Source organism: Prinia subflava, chromosome 3, assembly GCF_021018805.1.
Source record: "Prinia subflava isolate CZ2003 ecotype Zambia chromosome 3, Cam_Psub_1.2, whole genome shotgun sequence".
In the NCBI taxonomy this organism is placed as follows: Eukaryota; Metazoa; Chordata; class Aves; order Passeriformes; family Cisticolidae; genus Prinia; species Prinia subflava.
The window spans coordinates 97,048,484-97,075,329 of NC_086249.1; the positions used below are offsets into that span (position 1 = coordinate 97,048,484).

Consider the following 26,846-nt stretch of genomic DNA (forward strand, 5'->3'; position numbering starts at 1 on the left):
GATTACTCACTGCTGCAATAGCAAAGCTGGCCTACAGTCCTATGTCCATCACTGCCTGCTGGCTGCAGAAGCCAGATTCCACTCTGATGATCTGTAATTGCTTTTGACTGGGTAATTTTTATCCTCTGCAGTTGCCAACAGTGGCAGACGTGACGCTTTACAAATCCCAAAGTAACTTTCCAAACTACAGTTTGAGAAACCTGTACAAGAGCTGGTGAACTGACCAGGGTGCAGTGAGAATGCAAAAACCTGACTTTCCAAGCGTACAAGTATTTTAGAGAAAAACATCCACAGTGAAACTGGGGCTGCATTTGATTTTGAAATATATGTCCTTGCAGACCATGGCATTTCCCCAAGGAAATGCACTCTATCTGTGTGTTTCGAGTTTAGCTGCCCATACCATTACACTGTCTTATTATTTGGCATTTGTTTTGTGCAAGAGAAAACAATCATGACAATCAGGAAGGAAAAAGGAGAAAAAAAGCAACAACTGAGAAACCAAGAGTACTGTCAACGCTCTTCGTATGAGAGAACAACTGGCAGGATCATCTATTTTAAGAGTGCAGAATTTGATAAAGGAAAAATACAACTTTATAGGCTCATATGAGCAAAATGTACTCATTTCTTCATAGTTCAGATTCTTTTGAAAGACAAATTTGCAAAGCAATGCATATAACACTTAGAGGTAAATCCTTTCTGCTGTGACTCCCAATACCAACAAGAACTTCTCCCTCCTCCCATTTTGCTCCTCCTCCTCACCACTGCTGATTTCCTACTAGGTTCTCCTTGGGCTCCTGTTTTTTCCTTCATACTATCACATTCTGCATGTTTTGAGCTATTCTTCAGAGCTGGAGTCCTGTTTTCTCTTGTCCTTCTTTCTGTGTTTTCTTTCTTTCCTACCTAGCAGTCATCCCCTCATCCCTGGAAACATTCAGGTTGGTCAGGGCTCTGAGCAGCTGGATCTAGTGGAAGATGTCCCTGCTCACTGCAAAGGGTCTGGAGGAGATGATTTTCAGAGGACCCTTCCAAATCAAACCATTCCATGATTCTGCAGCCCGCAGATTCCAAAAATGCACTGCCTGCACTGCCTCATAGCAAGGTTGTTCCCCGTGTTCCTTAAAAAGTGTGGTCAGAAGTAAAGCTGAAAAAAGTTGAAAAGCTGAATCTCTATTATGAAAGCAATTTACAGGTTAGGCCTCTTAAAAATTTACTTTTCTGCCCACTCCAATTCACTTTTCTTTTCAAATAGAAAAATTGGCTTGGTGTCTGTACTGATTCAAAATAAAAATCATGGCAACTTTTCTTCATTTGTTCGTTTTTGATTTTGTTTTGTTTGTGTTTTTGTTTTTGTTTGTGTTAATCTGAAATACTTTCCATGAAACTGGTAAATCCTTCAAATTCTATACAGAGGTAGTTGTTGGATTTAAATTCATTTCACAGGGTTTTTTTTCCCCCCAGACAGCCATCTGTGTGTCTGTTGTGATAGCCTAGTACTGCAAGAATAAATTATATACCTGCTTGTCAGCTCTCAAACATGTTTTTGTTTCCCTTGTTGTCAGAAAATCTGTTTTGACATGTGAACATAAACATATGGGAAGGAGTATAAAGATACAACAGCCTATTTCCTTCCAAAATATTCCCAGAACTTAAATTCTGACTACACTTAGAAAATGTTACAAAAAATATGGTCTGCTTAAGTACAGAATAATATCTAAGTCATGCAGAATTAAAGTTTAGCTGTTTTTCCTTCAATAAGACCAGCAGAAACTTCACATCATCCTAGTCAAGCCATTTTCTAATTTGCGAAAATCTGAACTGGCTGAAGACCTCTGGAGGACTTCTGGAATAAAATGGATGGAATAAACAGGCAGGGAGTTTTTGTGTTTGTTTTTTACATCTCACTGCATAAGGTTAAATATGCTGGCTTAAGAAGACATAAACAAATTCACTTCTAGAGAACTAATTCACTGCAGGACCAACATTTTTTCCTGTCTCTTACCCAGTACAGGTTCAGTGGCATTGACTGTGCACTTTTACAGTACAGTCATGACTACCCATTATGTTACAGAAGTTACAGAAGTGAGGTATATCCAGAGTGATAATCATTCACTTGTGACTGCATTATGGTTCAAAACAGAATCAATAACACTGGAAATGTGAGGAGTGACTTCAAAGATAAGTTAGGCTGACAAAAGACGCAATTTTAGTGTCGCCCTATTTTTTCCTTAATCTTAGAAGTTTTAAATAAAACCTTGGACTTGTTCAAACATTGTTCCCTTGAGAAAATGCATTACTAATCTCAACTCCTACATCACCAAAACCATTTTGCCTGCCAGTTTTCTGTCACTTTTACAAGCTCGTGTTTAACAACAGAAGTGGGATTTTCTCATTAATTGCGAAACCATTCACCAACTCCTAAGCTGGCAGCTAATATTTCTTCCCTAATAGATTCATATTATAGTATGCTAAAGTGGTTATATTCAAAATGTTCTAGTCACAATCTTTAGGAATTCTACCATTTATATCATAAATGCAGACTGAATGAGCCATTTACAGGTTTCCTTCTGTTACCAGCATATCTTAAATACAGAATATTAGGAACAGTGGAAGTCATGTTCAAAAAGTTGTATTTCCCACACTATGACCTGTCATGAGGCTGTACAAATTTGTAAACCCAAAACACATTATTGAGTAATCAGGCTTGAATATTATTTACTATTTTAAAGGCAAAGCAAAATACACATCACAATAAATTGTAACTGAATACCTGCTTCATACTTGGTAGAAAGGCAAAGTACTTTGACTTCTGCTGTGCTTCAGAGCTATAGAATGAGCCATAGCTTTGGTGCCTCTTTTGAATCCTGACCTTCCTGAGGTATGACAGGGTGTTGACATTTAAATTTTACAAATGTTAAACTGTGCATCTCCTTCTGTGCATCTCCAGAACTGGTGCTGTGGCTGAAATGTACCTGGCCATGGAGGCCATTAAACAAAACTCAGCCAAGAGAGCTGCAAGATGGACTTTATTAGAATAATTAATAATGCATGACTGTGAAATTAGTTACAATAAACCTTCTTGATGGAATGGTATTGAAGAAATCTAGTCCCTCAAATCTGAATGTAGAAGACATCAATTCTTTTATATATATATATATATATATATGTTGTATACCAACCAGATAATACAAAATATTAGAATATGAACTCTTTGTTAGAGCAAACAGCCTTTAAAATAAGTGCATTAAATTTTAGGATGAAGAAGAATCATCACCCGTTTGTGGATTTGTAATTTCAAGGCTCTAACAGTCTGCAGACATTACATCAGCAGACACTACAGCTACAGCAACTGTCCCAGAAGCACCACCACCCATCTTATAAGTTGCCCAAGTAGGCTGACATCATAAAGATGTTATTCATTATTTCAGATTTTCTTGTGAACAAGTTATTTTGGTTCATTTAGAAGCACTTCCTAATATTGGGAAAAATGGCTCATGAATTCCTAAGCCTAACATCCTCCCCAACTTACTGATTTATGTATTACTCTACATCTTCATGGAAATTTACACTCTTACTGCTCATTTCACTGAACAATTAAAGAATACATACAAATCAAACTTCACTTCCAACAACCTGTTATACCATAACAAGGCAGTATGAAATAAACTCAGAAAGAAAGGTACCTCAAAGGAAGCAAGCAAGTGGATTGTGTGTTCTGTCTCAGATATGTAACCTGACAGAAATGACACAGGAAGGACATGAAGTCCTCTTCTATTTTCTTATACAGATTAGAGACAGTGCATTACTGAAAATAAAAAATGAAGGAACTCTAATGAATCAGACAAGAAAAATCAATTAAAATATCCAGCTTCACTAGAAGGACATAAAGTTACCATTTATGCAACTGATGCATGCAATAAGTGTTGGGAAGGAACATAGGGAACATCTTTTTGGCAAACTATCAGTGAAATTAATTTTTAAATTTTGAGGGGAATGTAGAGCAGTGGAAATAGTTTCAAGTCGAAGAAAGCAGATACGATTTGAAATTCAGAGTGCTGTCACTGAAAAATAGTAATCTATTGAAAGATTGGCGTGCATTCAGAAATGGAACACAGGTTGAAATTGCTTCTAATTTCCATGTAATGTTTATTAGAACCTATGTATACCTGCTTCAGGTCAATGCAGCCTTACTGTGGAAAGAAATGATTAAGCTTTTCTCATTACTTCATCTCACGAGAGAAGATGCACAGTACAAGTTTTTATTTAAATACCTGCACACCCCCTGCCCCAAGGATGTGCAGTGTTCCAGTCTCTCTTTGTTTCTCCACACCTCTCCCAGCACAGTGGGGAACTGGAGAGAAGCCACAGCCTGTGCTGCAAATGTGCAGGTGCCTATGGAAGGCTACACAAGGACTGAAATGTCCTTGACTCCTGCTCCCACTACTGGACCTTCTCCCTTCCTTCTCATATCTCTGACAGCACAGAATTTTGCCGTCCCACAACTCAGACAACTTTCCCTGTGCATCACAACTCACTCCAAACCTGTAAAGTCTTGCAGGTGGTAGCTCTGTAGTAGCACCAGCCAGCCTTGATACAGCATTGAAAAAGGGACAACAGCTAACATGGGATAAAAACAAACGAACCCCAACACACATGAGAAGAGAAAAATAAACCTTCAATCACCACTTATAGGTTGAGTTTTCAGATGTCCAATCCTGTTACAAAATCCATGAACCAGAATAAATATTTAGGAGGAAAAAACCCCCTTTCTGCTGTTTGCAAAAAGCCAGTAGAAATCTAGCAAAAATTTAAGTACAGTTTGGGTTTTATTTTTAGTTATTATTATGATCTGTTATTTAAGATTCCTGTACAGGAAGAGTTATAAATTGTAAGGACTATCCCAACAAATTTTCAATTAAATAACTAAATTAACGTAGAGAAATTTAATTAAAGCTGCACTGGTTTTTACAAATACAGTTAATTAAGCTGCTATCTAAAATTAAATCGCACCCAAACTCCTTTTACATTGCTGCAGCTCATCAGATACAGATATAATTAAAATTCCAGAAGTTCACCTATGCATCAGAATACTCAAAAAAGAAAGAAAGAGAGAAAATCCACAACCAAAACCTGCTGAAATAGTTTGAGAGGCTGCTGCTTTAATGGGATTTATACAGTCCTCAGAGTGGGAAGACAGCCCATAAAACCCCCTCAGAAACAAATCTAGGTTTTCAAATCTGCACAGACTTTTTTGTGTAATGTAACAGGCCAAGAAGCTTTGAAGATTTTCCACAAGTGGAGGGGAACAGACTGACGTGACCAGGAACCAGGGAGATAAATGCTGCTGATTTCATAAGTGCCTTCCATTGAAGCCAGCAGGACCAGCACAGGTGGGGCACACAGCACTTACTGCACTTACATCCACGAGCAGATGTGGGAATACTCTCACAGGGAAAAATTGCTTTTTCATAACTGGAAAATCTCAGGTCTCCTGATAGCCTGAACCATCCCCTTTCCTTTCTGTTTTTCCCTGGCTCTGACCGAGGCTGGTTTGTTTTATTGGTCAGTTAAATGCAGATCTATTTTCCAGGTGACAGTGACTCAAAATCCCCACGCTTGTTTTGCATTACCAATTAAAGATAAACATTTCAGTGTTGGCTGATCCAGAGAAAGAGATGTTCAGGGAGCTGGGAAGTCTGTCAATGCACTACTTAAGATCAGAGAGCAGTCCTTGAAGAGTTACTTTTGGAGGGGGTGGGAAGAATAATTAACTGGAATACAGTTCAGGACTATTATTTATTGCACATAACAGTGATTTCTCTATTAAAACAGGCATATGCTATAGCAAAACAAATGATGACTAAACCAATGCAGGTGGCCAGAAGTCAAACTGGGAGCTGGTCATTTCACAGCTCACTCTGTGTGGGGCAGCAAGTGTGAGCACAGTGTCACAGCACTCGTGGCAGCCACGTCACCCCTGCACAGGCACATCCCTCCCCAGGAGTTCTGAGAGCATGCAAAAAGTAAAATTATCCTCTGATGTTAAAGGCACAAAGCCGAAACACATAAAAATGTGCCAACATTTTCATGACAGGTATTTATTTTCTCTCTGTCACCAAAAATATGCAGAAGATAAACATGCACCATGTTTTACATAATACAGCATGCATAAAATTCACTTTTGGGAAAAAAAAACGGATGGGATCTAATGTTTAATGAAATGGAATTAAGGGTTTAGAACTGAACCCCCAAAGTTTTATCTGAAAAACTTAAGCAGGAAGATGATTCAAGGTCCAAATATTTGTTTCCAACTTGTGGCACAGGCATCTCTCTAGATAAATAGGAAAATCACACGCAATTCTCTTTAAAATATAAACTGACACAGCATTACAGATTTCCACAGGGGTTAAAATTAGCATCTGAATTAAAAGATACAATTGCCCTATCATTTTATGTAGAATAAGAAAAAGGAAATGAAAAAGCAACACATATCCAGAGTATGATATCAATAAAATAAAATTTGAAAGACCTATATGCTCCCTTTTGAAGACCCATCTCTCCTTAGAAGGAAAAAAAAAATCATTAACTTTTGTTTTGTGTATTAAAAATGAATGTGTTTCTTTTCTTGCATAGTAAAATCTGGAGAATCTACACGAACAACAAAGAGAGTAGAAGTCCACAGAAGCTTGGAAATTGAGCAACCAGTGATAATCTATCTTTCTGCAGGCACTTGAATCACCCTCTCACCCTGAGTTTGCAGCAGTACAGGACGCTGGCAAATTGCTATAATCTCCTTTAACCCTAATCACCATTTTAATCAGAAAAAGGTGGGGAAGCCTGGAATTTGTACAGCAAGCAACTGTCATTCTATTTGCTAAATACACAAAGTGTGCAGCTAAAAGGTTGAAATGGTTCAAACTTTTATTGTCCTCCGAATATTGCATTTTAGCATTAATAGTTGACAAGTAGAAGAAAATAAAATTATGAGACTGTTTGCTTGGAGGACCTTTAGAGGTCTGCTTAGACCATGGCTGCATCTCTCACTAACTTTGATATTAGGATATGTCTTGGGAAAAGAAAAGGTTGTGATTCATACAACTGCCAAGACTAAAAGTCTACCTCATCTTACACTGCACTTTTCCTCTCTCTATCCCTCTATTTTCTTCTAATTTCAGATTATAAATTTTCTAGCTGTGTTCTCTATTTATTTGTTTAATGATTTTCTTCCTAGCCTTTTTTTACTAAATAGTGGTATGATTATAGATGGTATGACAGACAAAGGAAGCTTGTATGAAGAGGAAGAAAGGAAGCTTCAAGGAGGAAAAAGAGCAATAAGAGAAACTAAAAAGAGCATCAAGGAGATTGTAGGCAGGGGAAGATTAAAGGAAAATGCAACAGACAACTGTGATTTTCAGCTATAAAGGATTCAGCAGGTGTGATTAAAAACCTGCAGCTCTGCTTGAGACATATTGATCACATAATTTCAATGTTTTCATGCAACTTCCTTCTGTTTACTTCAAATTATAGCAATACTTATTTCGAACAACAATTTACTTTTTTTGAAGGAAGAAGACTGTCCTGTATTTCTCCCTCTTTTCTTTTTCCAAAAAGGGCTGCTGAACTTTCAGTGCTCTGCTCACCCCATCACTAACACACAAATATCAAAACACCCTTCATGCTAAAGAGAAGGGATTTTTTACTATTTTACTTTTCTATTTTTTTATTTTTTAATGACAGCCATTTATACATACAACTCCTTTAATACTGTAGACACTTCCTGGAATAAGTATCCCTGTAGGGCTTGTGAAGATAACAGAGAAGGCAGTATCTCTGGATTTACACAGAACTGGAGAGTTGTAACCAATCCTGGAAAAATTGTAGAACACCATTAGACTGGGGACAACAGCAGAAGATTTGTTTCTAGGATTTCTAACCCATTTTTCACACAATATTCTTGTACTGATATCCAAAAAACATTTCTAAAAACGCAAACACTTCTTTTGATAAATACTGAGACAGTATTTATCTTCTACCTGTGTGTGTCTCAAGCTTAATTTTTCAAAGTTATCTCACAGTTCTTAATCACATGGGTCCTTTTAAATACCTTGTAATCTAAAATATAAATGTTAGAGAACAAAACTGCATGCAGTAGGACGGTTCATGTCTGCCACATAGCTCCTCTTGTAACACCCTTTTTAGAGGTATCGGGGTTTTTACGTATTAAAACCAACTGTATTAGTTTCAACCAGAGAATTACATTGAATTTTGGCCAAAAGGGAGAAGGGCAAAAAAGAGGAAAAAGAGCACATTCATAGTGTCCTTTGCTTTCAAACACAAAGCCAATACCTTACAAAGGCTTCTCACTCCAGATTGAGGAAAGAAAAATATGTCCCTTGTATCATGTTTTCCCCTTTAGGTACATTAATGACATTTTTGTTCTGATGTGACTATTGTAAGAATAAAAATGCCTCGGCCTTAGGGTTTTTTGGTTTTTTTTAATATGGCACTAAGCTCAACAAACCTTCGTAGAAAATAGAATACTCTTAATTATGAATAAATTAACTAAATTAGCAACATGAGATGGATATGAAATTAGAGGACTGTTAATTGAAACTGCAAACACAGCTGTATACAGCTTAGAGATGAATCACGCCAGTAATGACACAGATGTTTTTAAAATGTGATTATGTTTAGCAGGAGCATACTATTGAAACTCCCTAGCCTATTCTTGTATTGTGTCATTGAAATGGTTTTTAAATCCATGAACACCAGGAATCAGAATCTCAGGGATGGCAAATTAGGCTCCCTGGATATATGAATTAGTGTTGTCTGAATGTCAGCAATTTAATTCTCCAGCTTTCAAAGAATGTAGAAATGGAGCCAAAAACAAACATCTGTTAGTTATATTCTCATTCAGGAAAAAAAAAATAAAATCTCTGGCAAGTTAGAGCCTATCTGAATATAAGCAAGACAGTGAAATACATTATCTCTAGGCTGTGTGAATATACCAATCATGTAATTAATATCATACAAGAGCTCAAGAAATCTACTTTGTGTACATCTACTGTGACTACATCTTTTTGGGACTATCCCTCCAAAGTGCTAGAAGGATCAGGAACTAGTGGGATCTCCTGTCTAAAGATTTAAGAATTGATTAGCTTCCTAAAGACAGCAAATCAGGCATTTTATTCTTTCAGCTTTTACATCTTTCCTAGGGTGATCTTCAATAAATTGTACAATAGAGGTGTTTGGGATTTTTTCTGGAAGAAAAAGGCACAAAGGTTGCTGCTGGGTCAGCTGAGGATATCTGAGCTCAGCAGGGATAGCAGCTGGGAAGGATGGCAGAGCAGAAAAAGCCAGCAGTCCACGGGGACTTCAGTTCCAGCATACCAGTGTAAAGTCTGCAAGGGTGGCTCTCACATCACAGTGTTAGCACCCACAGCAGCACCTAAATGTTACCTTAAACAGCCTGGATTTGTTTTCTGCCACAGTTCACAGACTAACAGAAGCAGATTTTACAACATCAATGGTAACCCTGCTTTCAATGAACACCCTGAATGGTACAAGATCATAGTTTGTGTCCAACACTGTGGTGGAGCTCACATCACAAGGGCACTATTATCTGATTCAGGGGCCTTGGCCTCTATAAGGATAAATACTTATTAACACACATTTACATGAAGTAAAGATTGTTTTTCTAGCCCCTTTTCAAAAGACAGACTTTTGATCTATCATAACCACATTAAACTAAAATTAAAAACTATCAATAAAACTAAAATTTACACCAACTCAAAAGAATGTGATTATAATTCATCTATTTTTTATAAATGTAGTTCTGATCCTTAAACACACCTGAAAACATGTAAAATCATGCACAAGGTGGTTAAAATAACTTGGAAAAAAATAGAGAGAGTGTCATTGGCAAAGCTGAAATAATCAGCACGACCTGGCACTGTTAAACATCACAGGCTTATCCCATCAGCCATGGGAATTCCTGAGCACAGACTGACATGTGGGGGCACAGTGTTGAGACAGAAATGTGGTGATCATAAAACTGGATTTGCCTCTGTCTTTCTGCAACTTTGTTTGATGGGAGCTGACCTCCTATCCACTGGGGAAGAAAAAAGGACTAGATCCTGACTTTGTAAAAGAAGAAGCTCGCTCCATTTCTGCAACAGACCATACCAGTCTGGCAGTATTTCACAGGTCATTCACAGCTGAATAAAGTTATGGAGGCTTTATGAGAAAAATGTAACCCCTTTCTCATTAGAGGTAAACCTAGGCAGATTCAGGGATATATTGCAGGTAGCTATGACAACTGATGTGCAACCCAAATTCAGTTATCTTCGTTTTCTTGCTGGCAAAAATCAACTCAGGATTTGAAATGTGATGTTTTGAGATAAGGAACTGTAATACTTGGATATACAAAAAGCACAAAGCCATTTCATGGAAGACACAATCTTCTATTTCTTCTGAATACCCCAAAAAACCACTACACTGAAAGAACACTATTATCAGCTATGTGCCAGCTAATGAATTAGGACAGAACTGAGGGCTTTTATAGATGGAAGAGTCATAAATGAGAGTCCTGAAAGGAAAGACACAAAACACTTGAGGATGGTATGAGAAATCAGAGGAATGAAAGTGAAAACATACAACAAATTGAATATGCTACCAACAGATGCAACCTTAGGAATATTTTTCTGGATTGATTGATGTTAATTAATTTTTGTTTAAAACAAACTGAACTATGGTAGAGGAACAACTTTGAACACCTGAGAAAATGGAAGAGAAAAACTAACTGAGTCTTCAACCTCCATACTTGAAGCTCCCACCACAATCTCATACCCTAAAGAATTCATTTCCACATACAGGAAATGGATGTTGATCTTTCCAGGTACAAAAGAAATAAAAAATGTATACTAATAAAACCTGAAATTGTAAGGTCTGGTAAAGAATTGTAATTCATACTATAATTGAATATTATTCTGTAACCAATATATTCTGTCTGTTTCTAAAGTTTATTCCAGTATCAGTGTTTTATAAACTAACAACAAGCACAAGAATTGAAAAGCTGAGATGAGCCACAGGATAAGCATCTTGAAATAACACCTTCTGCCTGTGTTGTGCTGGGTGAATCCAAATTAGGAAGGGCCTTATAGAAGATTTTGCACACACAACATATAACAGGATTTGAGCCATTTTAATTATAAAGTGCCCTCCTCTACAGCAAATATACCATTACATCACTTCCATACTGATCATAGTTTTTCTATACAAGGGTACAACATTCAGCTTTACTCTAACCGTGTTCAAAACTACAGTGGCAACTTCAGAGAGCATCTTGTGAAAATATTTTTTAAATGACACACATAATCTTCCATAAAGGCTGCTTTCAAATCTGTGTCAGAACTTAATGCCACTGACATTTTTAGTATTTTAAACACTATTATTAACAGTACTTCTAAAACAGCAAAAAAATCCTACTTAGCTTCACTGAAGCAAAAAGATATAAAAAATACAGCACAAAATACTACCTAGATTAAAGAGTGCAAAAGCTTTCTATAACCTGAAAGTAGATGGCCTGACATAAAACTATCTGCAGTGATATAATTGATATGTCAGAAAGACACAAAATGACTGAACAGAGAAATAAAAAAGGCTAACATTAACCTTCTGCACTGGAAATGTGCGTATTATTTCTTTTCCTTGGGCTTTTAATCACTTCAAATGAAGTTTCTTGTAAAAAATATCACATCATTTCAGAAGAAGGGATTAGTGAAAATGGGAAGAAAGAGAAATATGTTTTGCCAGTTTTACATTCTCCCTCTAAAAACCTTTAACAATACTTTGGCACTGGTACTTGGAATCTAAGGGGCTTTATATTGCTTTCAATCCAAGGGTATTCATTAAGGTTTCATTGAGTTACAAGCCTCTGAAAATCACATTAGAGAGCCTTTACTGGGCAGCCCTTAAATTCAGTGAACGCTCTCTCTGTGACAAACGTGTTCCACATTCAAAGCAAACCTTGTCCATCTGCTCCGACCTCGCTTCGAGCCGGGCGGGGCAGCGGATCTGTGTCAGCAGCGCTTCCCCTCCAGGGGATGGAGCACAGCCACAAACAAAGATCCATCCAAAGATGGCAAAGATCCAGCACCCTGCTGCTGCCCCCAGCCAGCTGACACTGCACCCTGCCTGACCCACCCTACTCCTGTCCTCTCCTACTGCCCTAGCAAAATCCGACCTGCAAATGGTGAGCTCTGACAGCTGACAACACTTGGGATGGAAAAGGGCTGTGGAGTGGAAGCTGGGACTGGGAATTGACTTATAATTGCAAGGTTCATTTTTGTTTTGTCCTTGTTTGCTTTCACTAGTCTGACTGCTGCTAACCTTGTGCACTTCCCAGCTACATCCCCTCAGAAATTCTTACCTCGGACAACCCTAATTTTTCATAATGAGCAGCCTAAACACAGCTGATTGGAATCAGGTCATACACCTAAAAAGGTGTTGGAAAAAGGCAGGCCATATTCTTCCAATTTATAGAAGAAAACACCCAAAGCTATCTGTGCAATTTTGGAATCTAAGGTAAAATCTTCTAACTCCTGTAGTCTACACCTCTGTATAGGACTGAAACTCAGAACTTCAGTTCATCAAATGTAACTTCCACACTCCTTGTCAAAGGGACTTCTACAGAAATTATTTCAAATAATGGTTTTGAGATAATCAGGTATTACAGATCACGAACACTAAAGAATACAGCTTCAGTGGTGGTTGGTAAATAAGTTAAAAAGCTACAAACCGGATGATTTAGCTAAAACTACTTGACTAAAAGCCAACAGAACTAGTGGATGTTGGTTTCCAGTGAATATATTCTCAACAGTATCATAAACTCTGTTTTCCTCTGTATCCTAAATATAGTCTGGTATGAGTCAGATGGATGTGTGCTGCCAAACATAATCTATAACTGCTGACAGGTGGAAGTAAATTGTTCAAGTCTTCCTTTATAAGGAAATGAGACTTACATATATCAACTAATATGCCCATTCTTTTCCCATCATTTATCCATCAAATAGATAAATGGGAGATCTTACAGAATATATTGCATATGCAAAGGTTGTACAAGAGAGTGCTAAATTCAAGATGCACCTGTAACACATTTTCTTACTTTTGATAAATTTCAGGTGCTTTACTTTTCACATATAAACAGCATAACTCAGCTTTTATAACCCCACACTTACAACTCACATGCATTTATGAGAAACAAAAAAATACATTGGAAGAAATCTAAATATGCATATTGTAATGAGAATATAAAGTAGGGTAAACTGCTGTTCTTCTGCATGGTTCTTCAAAACATCTTCATAGAAGACAAAATTTCAGAGTAAAGGAAGTCAAAAGGGAATAACAAAACTCTCAAAAGGAATGCACCACCTTTACAAAAAATGGTTAAAGCATTTGCAATTTCCAGCAAAGTGAAATTCGTCACACACATCATAAATTTAGTAAGGTTTTACTAGTTTTCCTGCTGTCATGTCTGTGGATGATAACTATTCCTGTTTATTGTTACACACTTTCTTTCACTGACTGCCCTAAAGATGCCACAAAAAAGGTGCCCTCCTAATTTAGGAAGGAATATTTCCAATTTTTGACATGGACTTCATTAGTAGAATTGAATTCCAATCCTGACAGCTGGCCTTCCTCCACTAACTTACAGAAATAAGTAAATTGGATTTCTAAAAACCAAATCACTACAAAATGAATTCTATATGCATAATTTTGCAGACGACCATTAACAAAATCTGAGACTCAGTGTAACAGAAATGAAGAAAATGCTTGGGTCTGTGACTTCTACAGCCAACTGGCATAGCCAATTAAACAAATAAGAGACCATTAAAGAGCTGTGACAATTGCGGTTTTGGCAGAAGTTCCTGTTCTCATGGAAAATACAAACCAACATTTTAACTAAGTAGTCTGATGGGAAAACTCGACTTCCAAAAAGGATCAAATTCCCCCTCTGCTGGGAAGACAAAGTCTGCAACTACAAAATAATTTCAAATTTCAAGGTTGAAAAGCACCATGATTTTAGTAGTGACTTAACTACTGTAATTCTAACTGAGCTAGAATTTTGGCTCCATATATTTAGAAAAGTTGTCCCCCATTTTTTTCAGCTACTAACAGATGACATATGTCAAAATACTGTTTAAAAAAGAGGAAAACCAAAGAAATGGAAACAAATTAGTTATTAAAATTAATGAAGTATCACAATAGAAAGAGAAACTCCTAAGGTAACAGAAAGGTAATAATATATAAATAAAATAAAAATCAAACTGCCTTTTATATTTCCCATTCATTTAGGCATGACATTCTCTGTCTCATACAGAGGAAGAAACATCTTTCTTGCTAATGTTGCAGCATCTGTCAATCTATCAACTTAAACCCCAGTTTATACTCACTGTTTAATAATGAACTCTACTTGTAATTTAAGATATAGAACAATTTAAGGCCAATATTCTGTTTAAGTATATGACTAGCGCTTTCGTCTATGAAGACCCTATGAACTACCAACTGGACAACTGAACTGTAAAGCAAGAGAGGTTTTTCTTCTTCTCTGAGAAAAATGATATGAGAGAATACCCTTCATCACTTTCAAATTTAATTCTATGGTTTAGACGAAGTTTACTTGCTGAAACCATTACTACATACAATTTTAAAAAAAATAAACTTGGTCTAATCCAAATGCAAGACACCTGAAGAAGACATTTCTTTTACATTGACATTTTTGTTGTTTCATTTTTTGTAGGATATTTTTCTTGGAGGAGGCATGAAAGACAGAAGGTGAAGTAAAATTAAAAAAGCCCAAACCTACAACAAGTCACTGTTGAGTCCAGCTTATATTTTACTGCAACTTCCTTGCCTTGGTGTCCAACCCCTGAAGAAAGCAAGGTGTGAGGTGAGGACTGCTGCCCAGAACGCTGTGACTCAGCTCTTTAGAGATTCACTGGCCAGCAAGACTTTGATGCATAGTGACAATTTTACACTGATTTCAGGGAAGAAGGGATTTCCTTTTTGGCTTTTATATTCCTGACATTATTACCTCTGAAATTACAGATGGTAAGATTCACTCCTGTTTCTCACCACAGGCTGAAAGAATCAGCTAATATTTGTGAAGCACGCAGAAGAAGCTGGTTTTTAAAATAATTAATTGCAGCAATACTTATTACAGTAGTGTGCATTCTGCAGCTCAGTAAAGAGCCTGTTCTCAGCAGAATACAAATAAAAGGATGATGTGACTTTAGATAACTGCCTGCAGGGGTACCAAACGCCTGCTGGCTCTTCACAGCTCCTGCAAGCAGAGAGTGCTCTTCAAGGGGACACAATAATAGTTGTGGCTGGACCTTCCAACAAATGGCAGCATGTTTTTTGCACCACAACAATCTTCAAATGCCCACATCCTGCAGAATCTTTGCTACAGGTGGAAGATGAGCTGAGGAGTTAGGAATGATACTGAAATTAGGGCTTATGCTTCTTGACAATCATTTTATATATATGTATACAAATCATAGAATTATACAAAAGTTAAGATTGGAAAAGACCTTGGGCTGATTTAGCTCTAGAGTTTTGATGTGCTCAAAGACAACCACTCATAAACTACCAACTTTCAAAAGTAAAAGCACTAGACTATAAATACCATAGCAAAATACCTTAATAGATACATTTTTGGATGAAAGACAGCTCTTACTTTTCATTTATGAAAGGCACTATTCTAAATAAAAGCAAAGTTTGATTTAAACCAAAAAAATCTTTCTTGATGACTGAAGACTATGTTCTCTGTGGGATACTTGTAAATTCTTTTACATGTGAGGAGCTTTGCCCTTTGACCAGTGATACATCAACCAGATCTCTGACTAAGTGAAATGGATATAATTCCCATGTATTTTAGGGGATTCCTGGCTCCCTAAATGTCAGCTGGAAGTGAGCAAGGGTTTGCAAGACACCCAGGATGAGCCCATTCCATAGACTGTTTGAAGCACACATGAGAGCTCCTGGTGAAATTTATAACAAGTAGCTCCTTAGAAAGATTTCATCTCCTTTCATGTTTAAGAAAAATAAAAAAATACACAGCATATTTTTCTTAAAACTACTGTATTAAAGGCATGAAGCTACTCAAACTCCACAGTTTTCAGTGACTGAGCTGAGTGCATCTGCTTTCATTAATGAAATGCACTCCAAACAACACTTCAAAACCAGGACTGAGTCTGTGAGTGGTTGAGTGCTTTCTGTACATTTTTGTACCAGTAATACTCCAGAGTATATTTACTAAAATTGAATACAAACCAGATAAATAAATGGCAAACATGTCTTACTTGAAAAACACAAATGGAGTTCTGGGAAGATTCTGGAGGAATATTTGATTCTATTCACTAACAGCACTAATCTCACTGCAGAACCACTGTGCAATACTGCAAATGACTGACTATGGTTGGCCTTATTCTTATGACTATAATATAATAAAATACAATAATGTATATAATTATAATATTGATTATGATATAATAATATAATTAGTCTGTATTATAATGTTGAATATTAAATCTCTATAAGATTTGGCTTAAGATGATACATTTCCTCCTCTAATCTTATGTAAGTTCCCAGTGTTAATAAAGAAACAAGTAAGACATGATTACCTCCTTTACAAAATGCTCTTCAATTTTCTTGTAACACCAGAATTCACTGGTGTTTCAGATGTGGTAAGTTTTATGTCTTTATGCACTTTTCCTGCACATAACCAAGGATGGGTACCTTTCTGGCAAGCAATAGCACAGAACTTTATGATTTTCCTGCAGTGATATTTCTTAGGAACTGGGGTACATGGATAAAAGATATTTTTCCCATTAGGAATATGGCAAGGGGAGAGAGAGATCTAACCTTTGAGGAGGGAGAAAAAGAGAAGTAAACTAAGAAAAGAAACAAGAGGAGTACAGAAAAAAAGTAACAAAGAGAAATAAGGAAAGCAAGATGGGGAAAGACAGAGAAGAGTAGGAACACAGAAAGAATTGCTTTTCGAAAATGAAAGAGAAAACACAACCAGTGCAAAAGAAAGACACATGAAAATAAACTGAAGTATGTAGAAAAAAATGATGAAAACACTAAAGTACAAAGTCGATATTTTAGGTGACATTAACATTAAAAAGGCAATAAATAAATAAATGAAAAAGAATACAAAACCACCGGAATGAAAAATAAATATACTGGACAACTGTAAAAATAGAAATAAACAACAGGAATATACCTTAGAAGGAGAATGGTTTTGCATGAAACAAAAGTAATTTTCATTTTTGCTTTTCCTATTACATGGCCAAAATTTCAGTTTTCTACACAGGGTATCACATCTAACTGGAGTGCTGGTGATGCATAAAAAAGTCTAACCCTAAGATGGAAAAATACATAATACTCTAAAAAGTGCCATTAGGTGTGCATGTCCAGCAGATCTTGTATGAAAGAACAGTTGGTCTAAATAATTGTATATTTGTTCCAATTGATCTATTCCATTCCAGTCTATGCTATTTTATTCTCTTCTAACAAAAATGAGCTCTGCCTCTCAATACATTTCAAACTCTGCTCTCTTTTAAGAAGAAAAATTGTATTATAGGAACAGATGTGTCTTTCCTCTTTCCAAGGGTCACAACTTGGCCTTTAGTATATCATAATCTTTCAAAGTTACTTATGTCTTTTCCCCTCAGGATGTGTTTAAAAATTTACTGGAGTGCTTTCACCTTACTCTCTGTATCTTCCAGATGACATTTAAGTAAATATGAAAAAAGACAGTAAACCATAATATTTCAATTAACTATCTGTTCTATCAGCAATAGCATGTCACCCCGACATACTGTCTCCAAGTATCTTCAGAGAAGATGAAAAATTTGTTTTCCAAATATCTGGATTTGATAAATCAAAGCAGTAATTTACACTGAAAAGTGAATTATTCCCAATGTTTCCCGAGCTCTGTGGAAGAGAACATATTACCTTTGAAATGTGTGCAAAACATGTGGCTTGCCCTTTATATTTTTAAACCATCAAGAATATCAGGTTGGGCCTCTGTCTAATGCATTTATGAATGCTAACAACAAAACATTTTCTCAGGCTTTCTCATCTTCCCTTCCTTAGTACACCTTTGGTGCTATCACCACGTACTGATTCTTTCAGTACACCTTTGGTGCTATCCCACAGGGAACAAAGCACAGAGAAACGGAAATATTTATTTAAATGCAGCATAAAGAAAAAAGTCATGCAAAATATACCTGTAGCACCTTCCACCTCGTGTTTAGGTCTTCCACACAGCTGAGGTTGTACTGGGAGAGTTGAATATCGGCGGGAGTGAAGCGGTGAGCGAGCTCATTGACCTGATGCACCTTTTCTTTAAGGGGAACAAGCTCTGCTCGATAAACCTGTGTGAATCAGATATAAATATAAATAAATATGAGCACTCACTTCAAAAACCATTGGCTCTGCTACCAGCTGATTAGCAACATAGAGATACTACACGCCAAGCTGAAAGGAAAGAGCATCCGGTCACAATTCAGTTACCAGTCTGTTCATTTAACCTCATATGGACTTCAGGTCTCAAGACTGGCATTTCAGAAGGTGCTATGAATTTGGAACCTTCATAGCCACTTTTGGCCAGTTCAGCCAAGTTTCTGACCAGCACACCCACTGGGAGGTGCCCTGCAGAGCACACTTGTGTCCTGCTTCATCCTTTACCTGTGTGTAACGTGTTCAGTCAGGATGGACAGGAGTGATGAGTACAGTTAACACAGGAAAACAGAGGAAGATAGCTGTTCCCAAATATGACAAATGGAAAAATGAAGAAACGTTTACAGACCCCAATAAGGCCATGATTTTGCCATGGGTATTGTGTGTGTTACAAATAATGTGAAGTCCATTAAAAAAATAGAGAGAGGGAGAGAAAGATAAAAAAATTTGCTATGCATCCCAAACTGGCTTACATGACTCATATTTAAAAGGAAAAAAACAAAATAAAGTTTCTTTTGAGATAACTGTTAAAACTATGCATAAAAACAGTTTAGCTAATAATTTCAGTAATGTATGTGAAAACCAGAATCTGCTAGTTACAAACTTCTTTTTAAAATCAACAGTCTGATGATGATGTCTCCATGATGTATCTGGGTACATTCAGATAAATTCAGGGCGCCATGACTTTATCAAACAGAGGAATCTCTATGTAGATCTTCCACTGCTCCATATCTATCTTTTCTAAGGAGAGATTTATGAATTCTTAATGTGATAAAATATGTCAAAATGTAACAATGAGTCATTTCTACCGGACAAATTCTGTCATTCTCAGGATCATGCTTTATTGCCATATGATGTCTGCACACAAAGGCAGAATAATTTACTTGCTATATTAGTCTGCTCTATAGCTCCTTTCTTTCAGAATTTTTAAATATAAACCATATATTTTATATAAAATATAATATATTACATATAAACCATATCTATTTTATATATAAAAACCATATCTATTTTATATAAAATACAAACCAGACATATGCATCTCATTTTAGATCATCAAATAACCTGAAATTATTGCCTACTAATCTTTTCATCAACACATGATGCAAAATAAGGTAAAGAAAGCCCATCCAGTATCTGAGTGAACCTTAAGAGTAAATAATATGAAGACATTTATAGACCTTAGAATGCCATGAAGAGCACTAAAGGTAAACACCATTGAAAAATTGTTCCTCAAATGTCTTTTATAACCAGACTTGACTCCCATCAATTATGTTAAATTACCTTGCAACATAAGGAGTTAGACTTCAGTGGTACTCATACAGTGAATGACTCTAATGATCAATCTTTAAATGCACCATCAGAAGGGATTTGTGTTTTGTAAAGGAGGTGCAGAGAACTATGCAAATGCCACTATGTGAGAGAAGAGGCATACATTAAGATCATGACACAACAGCTGACTTCCCCATTTCACCAGTTTTATACCACTGGAGGAGAACTGACATCACTGGTGAGAACTGATTTACAGTTTAGTGCTGAGCAAGGTCTGAAATACAAAGAAAAGGAAGACAGCTCACGTTTGGTTTTACCCTAGAGAGTTATATATGTGCTTACCCTGAACTTTTTAGTTAGCAATTGAGTTCAGAGAACAAACAACATGCTGTAAAAGTAGACATTTGTTCTTGTAAAGTAAAGGCCTCAAAGGCTGAAGACATATATACACCACTATCTGGGCACTTCACTTAGGAATGGCTGTTTTACTGCCTTTTTTCCTGTGATCTGCTGTTTTTGTGGGCCAAGGTGCCTGGTCATGACTCTGTGGCTTACATTTGGGATGATCAACTCAGTTCCTCCCATGCTGCTTCATTTCCAAGATGAGAGAACACCCCATGTCTAATGTAACCAATAAGACTTTCCATAAAATATGGATATACATGTTGTAGGATATTTAGATCTCTTAATACAGAAAATATATAATAAAGGTAACCTATAATAAAAACTAAATACACACAATAAATATATATATAAAATAAAAACCACTGATAGACTAAATGCCAATTAATAGATGCAAAGATCAGTTCCTACATTACAATGCACTTTGATGCGGTTCCTGTAGTAAATCCAGTTTATTTTCTATTATTTGTATATGATTAGGATTAGGTTTCTGATTGAAAAACATCACTGCTTAAGCAGAGCACACAGGCCTTATCAAGCCCTTGTTTTTAAACATATATTAAAGTATCTGGCTGATTTCAGACCAATTATTTGCATCTGCTTTATGGACTTGAAAGTACTGGTCTCACATGAATACTGACATTAATTAATAGGTAAATCACACAGCTATTATACCTAAATTAAAGTGAAATAGAAAATATTTCATAATTAGTCAGCATGCTTTTTGACTGTAAGTTATTTTACAGACCAGAAAGGCGATGACACAGAAGCAATTCACACCAAAAGAAATGAAATACACATGGAAGTAAAGAAGAAAACTCATCTTCTGCCTTCTCTTCAATCGATGTCCTAATTAATTTTTTTTGTGCTGCAAGGATAATGATTTTTTCAGTGTGATAATAATATTCCAATGCACAAAATACCACAGCTCTTGCCTTTAAATTCAATATTCTGTATTCTATTATTGCTAAGCCTGAATTTTTGCTAGTTTTTTTATTAGCTAGCCAAATCCAAACATGATAAACAGCAAAAACAAAAAGAAGAAGGCTAGTCAGTGAAAAGCTATCTCATTAATGTTAGTAAGCTTACAATTAGAAAACTGTAGACAGAAAAGAGAAAAATAACCAAAGAAAAATATGGAATATGACTTTGTATTATTAAGAAGTCAGCAACTGTAAGCCTTCTTTAAGCAACAGTTTATCACAGACAATCAGTCTATCAGTCAGCATACATTATTTTAGAGCTAAGCATCTGTAGAAGCAGAAATTTAGAATTTTTACTGGAAATGTGTTACAGAAATTATATATTTCTAATAATCGTTTTGTATAAGACTTTATTTTTGGATTTTTGTCTTTTTCCTTCTGCATGAAGAGCACTAAACATATAACAGGTTTTTACCAAAAAAATTAAAGAATTATATGGCTGGTAATTTAGAAACAAACATACATGGTGAGTAGCAGTGTATTACTACCACGAGGAGATGTACCCATTAAATTGCTCAGAGTGCAAATGAGTTCACAGTATGAACAGAGATAGGACAACCGGCCCCAAATTATCTTCATTGTAACTGTCCTTATGCAAGACAGAATTTCAATGGTTTGTGATACTGTAGGTGGTAGATTGGATTTGAAATGATCCGTACAGCCTTGTTAGAAAATATTTCAAAGTGCCTTGGAAAATGAGCAAGGACTCCAGAAGAGAGATACCACAGACACCCTGACCAGACAAATACTAAAAGGCTAGAGAACACACAGTGGCCGTAGTCAGTCAGATGAAAAGCTCATCTTGCCCAGTCCCTTGTCTGGTAGCAGCCAATGCAATTGCTTAAGGAAGGAAGGAAGGAAGGGAAAGCATCAGCTCCCCAGTCCCTTGTGCTCTTGCAGCTCAGCAACTTGAGTCTCAGAGATTATGGAGCCAGAAGCTGTATTTTTATGTCAAACAGATCTTGATGGAATCTTTTCCAAGAAATTACATACTTATTTTTTTGCACTAGCATAGGCTTTTATGATCCAAAATATCCTATGGTAAGTTTAACATTTAGGTTAGAGTTTTGGGGTTTTTAAACCTATTTCTGGAGACCCCACTTGTGACCTTCCCTAAATCTTAGCTCATAAGAGACAGAGACCAACCATTCCTAGTGGCCTTTGTCCTGTGCCAGAGTGTGCAAGACCTACATTGTGTTTTTTCCTTCTTTATGCCCAAGATGCAAAGATTGAGATATATTTCATTAAACATGGGTATATATAAGGTATATACATCTGAGCAAGTCGCGTTTATATTTACATGGTTCCTTTATATTCCACAGCTACTCAAACCCAGGAGTTGAACATAATGTAAGGTTTTACTATAGGATGGCAAGACTCACATTCTGAATTGCAACAACAGAAACCAGCAGATTTTAATTGACTGTATAGGGAGTCTAGGCAAGAAACTCACATACTGACATCTATCTAACACCCGAAAAATAAGACAAACCCCACGCCAACCCCATTTATTCTGTCCTTGGATACTTTTTACTTAGTCTGTTATAGTTGTTTGTAGATTAGGGATCCCAAACACTTCCTACTCTATACATGGTATAGATACAACAGTGACTTACACTGTGGCACCATGATGTTTTCTGCTTTTTCAGCAATTTTCAATGATTCCTCACATTTAATTTGGCTTTCTGAACAGCCCTGAATATTGATGTGATGTTTTCAGAGACTTCTGTTATGATTCCAAGACCTCTTTCATGGATGCTAAAGGAATGTTTGAAAGGCCTAAAGAGATCATTACTGTACACAGAAGGTTGGGATAGCTTTTTCTACATTTTTCTTGACATTTATCAGCATTTGATTTTGTCTGCCATCACTTTGCTGGCAGGCGGTACTGTGAAAGCTTTCCAGAGCCGTCTGCAATCTGTCCTCACCTTAAGTACTTTGAATAGGTTTGTATCATCAAGATGTGCCACTGCATTAATAATTTTCCTTTTCAGTTCATTTATGTACATACTGGACAGAGTTCTGGAGCACATCATCTTACTCTTGGGGAAAACTGTGTTTTCTGTTTTCCCAATTTTTTTAGGAAATCACCAGATAATTGGTTATTTATCCACCAGAAAACCTTTTCTGTTGTCTCACTGGAACTTAGTTTCTTTGCTGGAAGACATCCTTAAAATCCCTGGGAATGGCAAATGGCCTATCACCCTTTAAACATTATGCTCATGTTTCCTTAGCTGCACAGTTGGAGATGTAAGGCACACCTACTTTTACAAAACTGCTATCTCTTCTACAGAATATCCTTTCCCAGATTTCCTTGTCTGTTAGTCCACAGGCCTGACTACATGCACTATTTGAAAATTATCACCATGTATGTCCCTCATCACTCCTCATTAAAACCCCCTAATTTTAAATAAGAAAATGCTGTTAATAGATACAACTATTTCACACTTCCATTAGAACACTTAACCAAACAGCCATCTGGTTCTGGTGATTTAATGATCTTAATCAAAACAATTTGTTCTTTGTATTTGCCTCAAATAGGTTTCTTTATTATTTTCTTTAGCCATCCTATCTTTCCAGGTCGTTCTGAATCCATCTGGGTGGTATGGACTGGTTCTCAGGATGCAGTGACTCCGAGCTGCCTTCACACACTTTGTCCTTTTGGTTCCTTTTCCACAGGCTTCCTCATTTGTGTGCAGCTTTCTTTCTGAAAACTGAACACTGCTGTAGCATATTTTTTGGGTTATTTTTGTCCATGCTGACCTTTAGCTCATAATGATCTCTATTATGATAGCAGTGTTTTGAACTTGTACTGCTCACTACCAAGCTGAATCTTCTCCCTGCTGGTTATTCTCTTGGAGTTTCTTATGTATTTTCTACTTAGTGCTGGAACTTCAATTCCGAAAGGATTTTAGGCTAGTGTCTGTAATTACAGATCAGTTTCTAACGTATTGTAGAAGATGCCGGATAAGCCTCCCAAAATTATTTGCAAGCTGTTTTCTGCATATTTTCCATTAAATTTGTTTGTGCTTTGGGTATCCTATTCCAAGGTAGTAAAACCATCAGATAGCGCTCACCTCTTTCTAGAATACCAACTCTATTAAAGAAAATTTGATGCTTAGGGTTTTTTTAGACGTTTTTCTTCCATATTTCACAAGCCACGTGGGTGGTTTTATCCCATCTTTTATTTAAGCAACCCTAACGCAGACTGATTTTGCTTTGGAAGGCTGCCCAATGTTCAGAAGAGAGAGAGAGGAAAAAAAATATAGGTCTTTTTATTTAAGGATTCACCAAAGGGGGGGTGGTTTGTCAATGCCAGGAAAAGGTTTGCTTTTTCCTTCAGGATTCATGAATTGGTTCCATAAAAACTGAAAGAAAATTCACTAATCATCCAAGCAGAAGAGTAAAAAAAAGAAAAAAAAACTTATTTCAATGTCAGTATTATGTATTTTACTAATTGTACATGCTTGTATTTATATACAATATATATTTATATATAATTATATATAAACATACATATATAAAATATACAGCATATATTTATTATATATATAATCAATATTATATGCTTTTCTAGCTTCATGGAGTTTTTGTTGACAAATTCACGATAAAGTACAGGAAGGAACACTGACTCTACAATGCACATTTTCAATATCATAACCCCCTTCTCCTTCAACCACATGTACAAATGGTGGCTGACAAGTCAAACAGAGAGTTCAGGAATCCAACCAAAATTCAGTCAAGAGCCTGTAACTTTCAGCTCTCTGCTGTTTATGGCATTGGGTGTCTAAAGTCCATTAAGCCATTTGGAAAATACACCCTGAAGAGGAAGTATATTCCCAGAACATTAAGTATTCCTTGAGCACAGAGAAAAACTAAAATGAGGACTGTTTTTTATTTATTGTCTGCTATTAAAAAATGCCAATGGATCATTACATATGCCTTTTCACACTTACTGTCCTTATTCCTATTGATCCAAGCACCTACCATGCATGTTTAGATGCAGTCCACAACAGCGCCTTGTCAGAACAAGTAACATTTATGCAGCTCTATTAAGAGTGTGAAATCACTGCTGCTTAGCATTTGCCACGCTGACAAAGGAAAATAACAGCATGCACACACAAAGTCATATACCCTTATGCACATCTCAGTAGCACTGAGACTGAGTTTAGCTACATTTGTCTTTAAAAGTATATTCAATAAACAGACAATATATAACAATTATTTATTTGCAATTGGTATGCACTTGTTCAATAAGAAACTTAAAATAAGCTGTTGAGCTTTTCAATTATGATTTTAAATAGTCAGTATTCCTATTGGCTCCTACTTACCTGCAACATTTCTGGTGTGAAAAATAGCTTGGAAGCAGACCCATTTTGTGTGTTACCCAGTCCTTCATGTTCCTTAACAACACTTGGACTTGTAAACAGGTTTAACAAATCTATGTGAGACCATGCATGAACAGTTAGTCCACCACTATCGTGTGATATTTTTTCCCAGCTATATTGTCCTGAGTCACCCTGAACACACTGGTAAAAATCAAGACTCGTTAGTGTTTGCCATACTCATGGGGAAGGGACCATGAATATCGCAGTGCACATACTGCAGTACCCTTCTCTTGTTGCAAACAGGAGTTAAAAGAGACTTTAAAGTTCATTTCACCAATGCATCAAATGATTTAAATGTTCAGTGCCAACTTCTGGAAATGAGTCTCTATCTATTTCGTTATGGATGGAACTGGCAAGATGCCTGTATAAGATGTTAAAGGCAATTTGGCATAATCTCTAGATTTTTATTTCTCAAATTTTATGGACTGGCAATTATAGCAACACCACCCTTTGATGTGAACACTATGTTTATGCATAGAGCACAACATTGGAAATTAAAATTGATCCTGAAGTTAGTTTCCCCCAAAGACAGTAAATGCAAGACCTCAGTAGATAGTATCCTCTTTCACAAATGTTCATTTTTACAAGCCTAAACATGAGGAATTTAAAACATTTTTCTTAGCTTTTTATAAAGGAAGGAAAAAACCAGAGTAATTTGAAAATCATCTCTAGTTTTCCAGCAATGGTATTTACTATTTAGGCAGTTCATACCTTGTCTTTATACAGGGCTAAACATTGTAGCAACTATATATTGGAACTGAATGTTTCGCACTTCTTAATAAACTTTTCAAGACTGTGCAAGCTTGGACATGTACAAAAACTTCAGGCAAGAACACAAATTTCTTACTGCTATTAGTGCTTAAATGCATCATGGTTTCTAAATAATTTTGCATATCTACTGAAAATCATTGCAAAGGCATGCACTAAAAAATTTTTCATTCTCACAAGACTCTAAACTGCCATGACAGACTGGCTGAAGCTAGAAAGCAACTCTTGAGATCATCTAACCCAGCCCCTCTGCTCAGGGCAGGGTCAGCTGCCCAGGACAATGTCCAGTCAGGTTTTAAATATCTCCAAAGATCAAGACTCCACCACTTCTCTGGGCAAGCTGTGCCCGTGTTTGAACAGCCACAGATGTGTCTTTTCATATTGAGGTGGAACTTGATTTTTTTAATTTGTGCCCATTGTCTCTTCTGTCAGCTGACAGTAATAAGGAGAGTCCAGCTTTCTCTTCATTCCCTCTCATCAGGGATTTATACACATTGATAAGATA

At 36.5% G+C, this 26,846-nt stretch overlaps 1 protein-coding gene across 2 annotated transcripts in view; it reads right to left on the bottom strand.

Moving 5' to 3' along the window:
* The window catches only part of DMD (dystrophin), a 978,378-nt gene that overhangs the window by 140,645 nt on the left and 810,887 nt on the right, over positions 1-26,846 (bottom strand). For both annotated transcript variants that reach the window (XM_063392999.1, XM_063392994.1), the window contains one exon: positions 18,297-18,443. In XM_063392999.1, the coding sequence (XP_063249069.1) occupies positions 18,297-18,443 (147 nt within the window). The remainder of the gene's footprint in view (positions 1-18,296; positions 18,444-26,846) is intronic.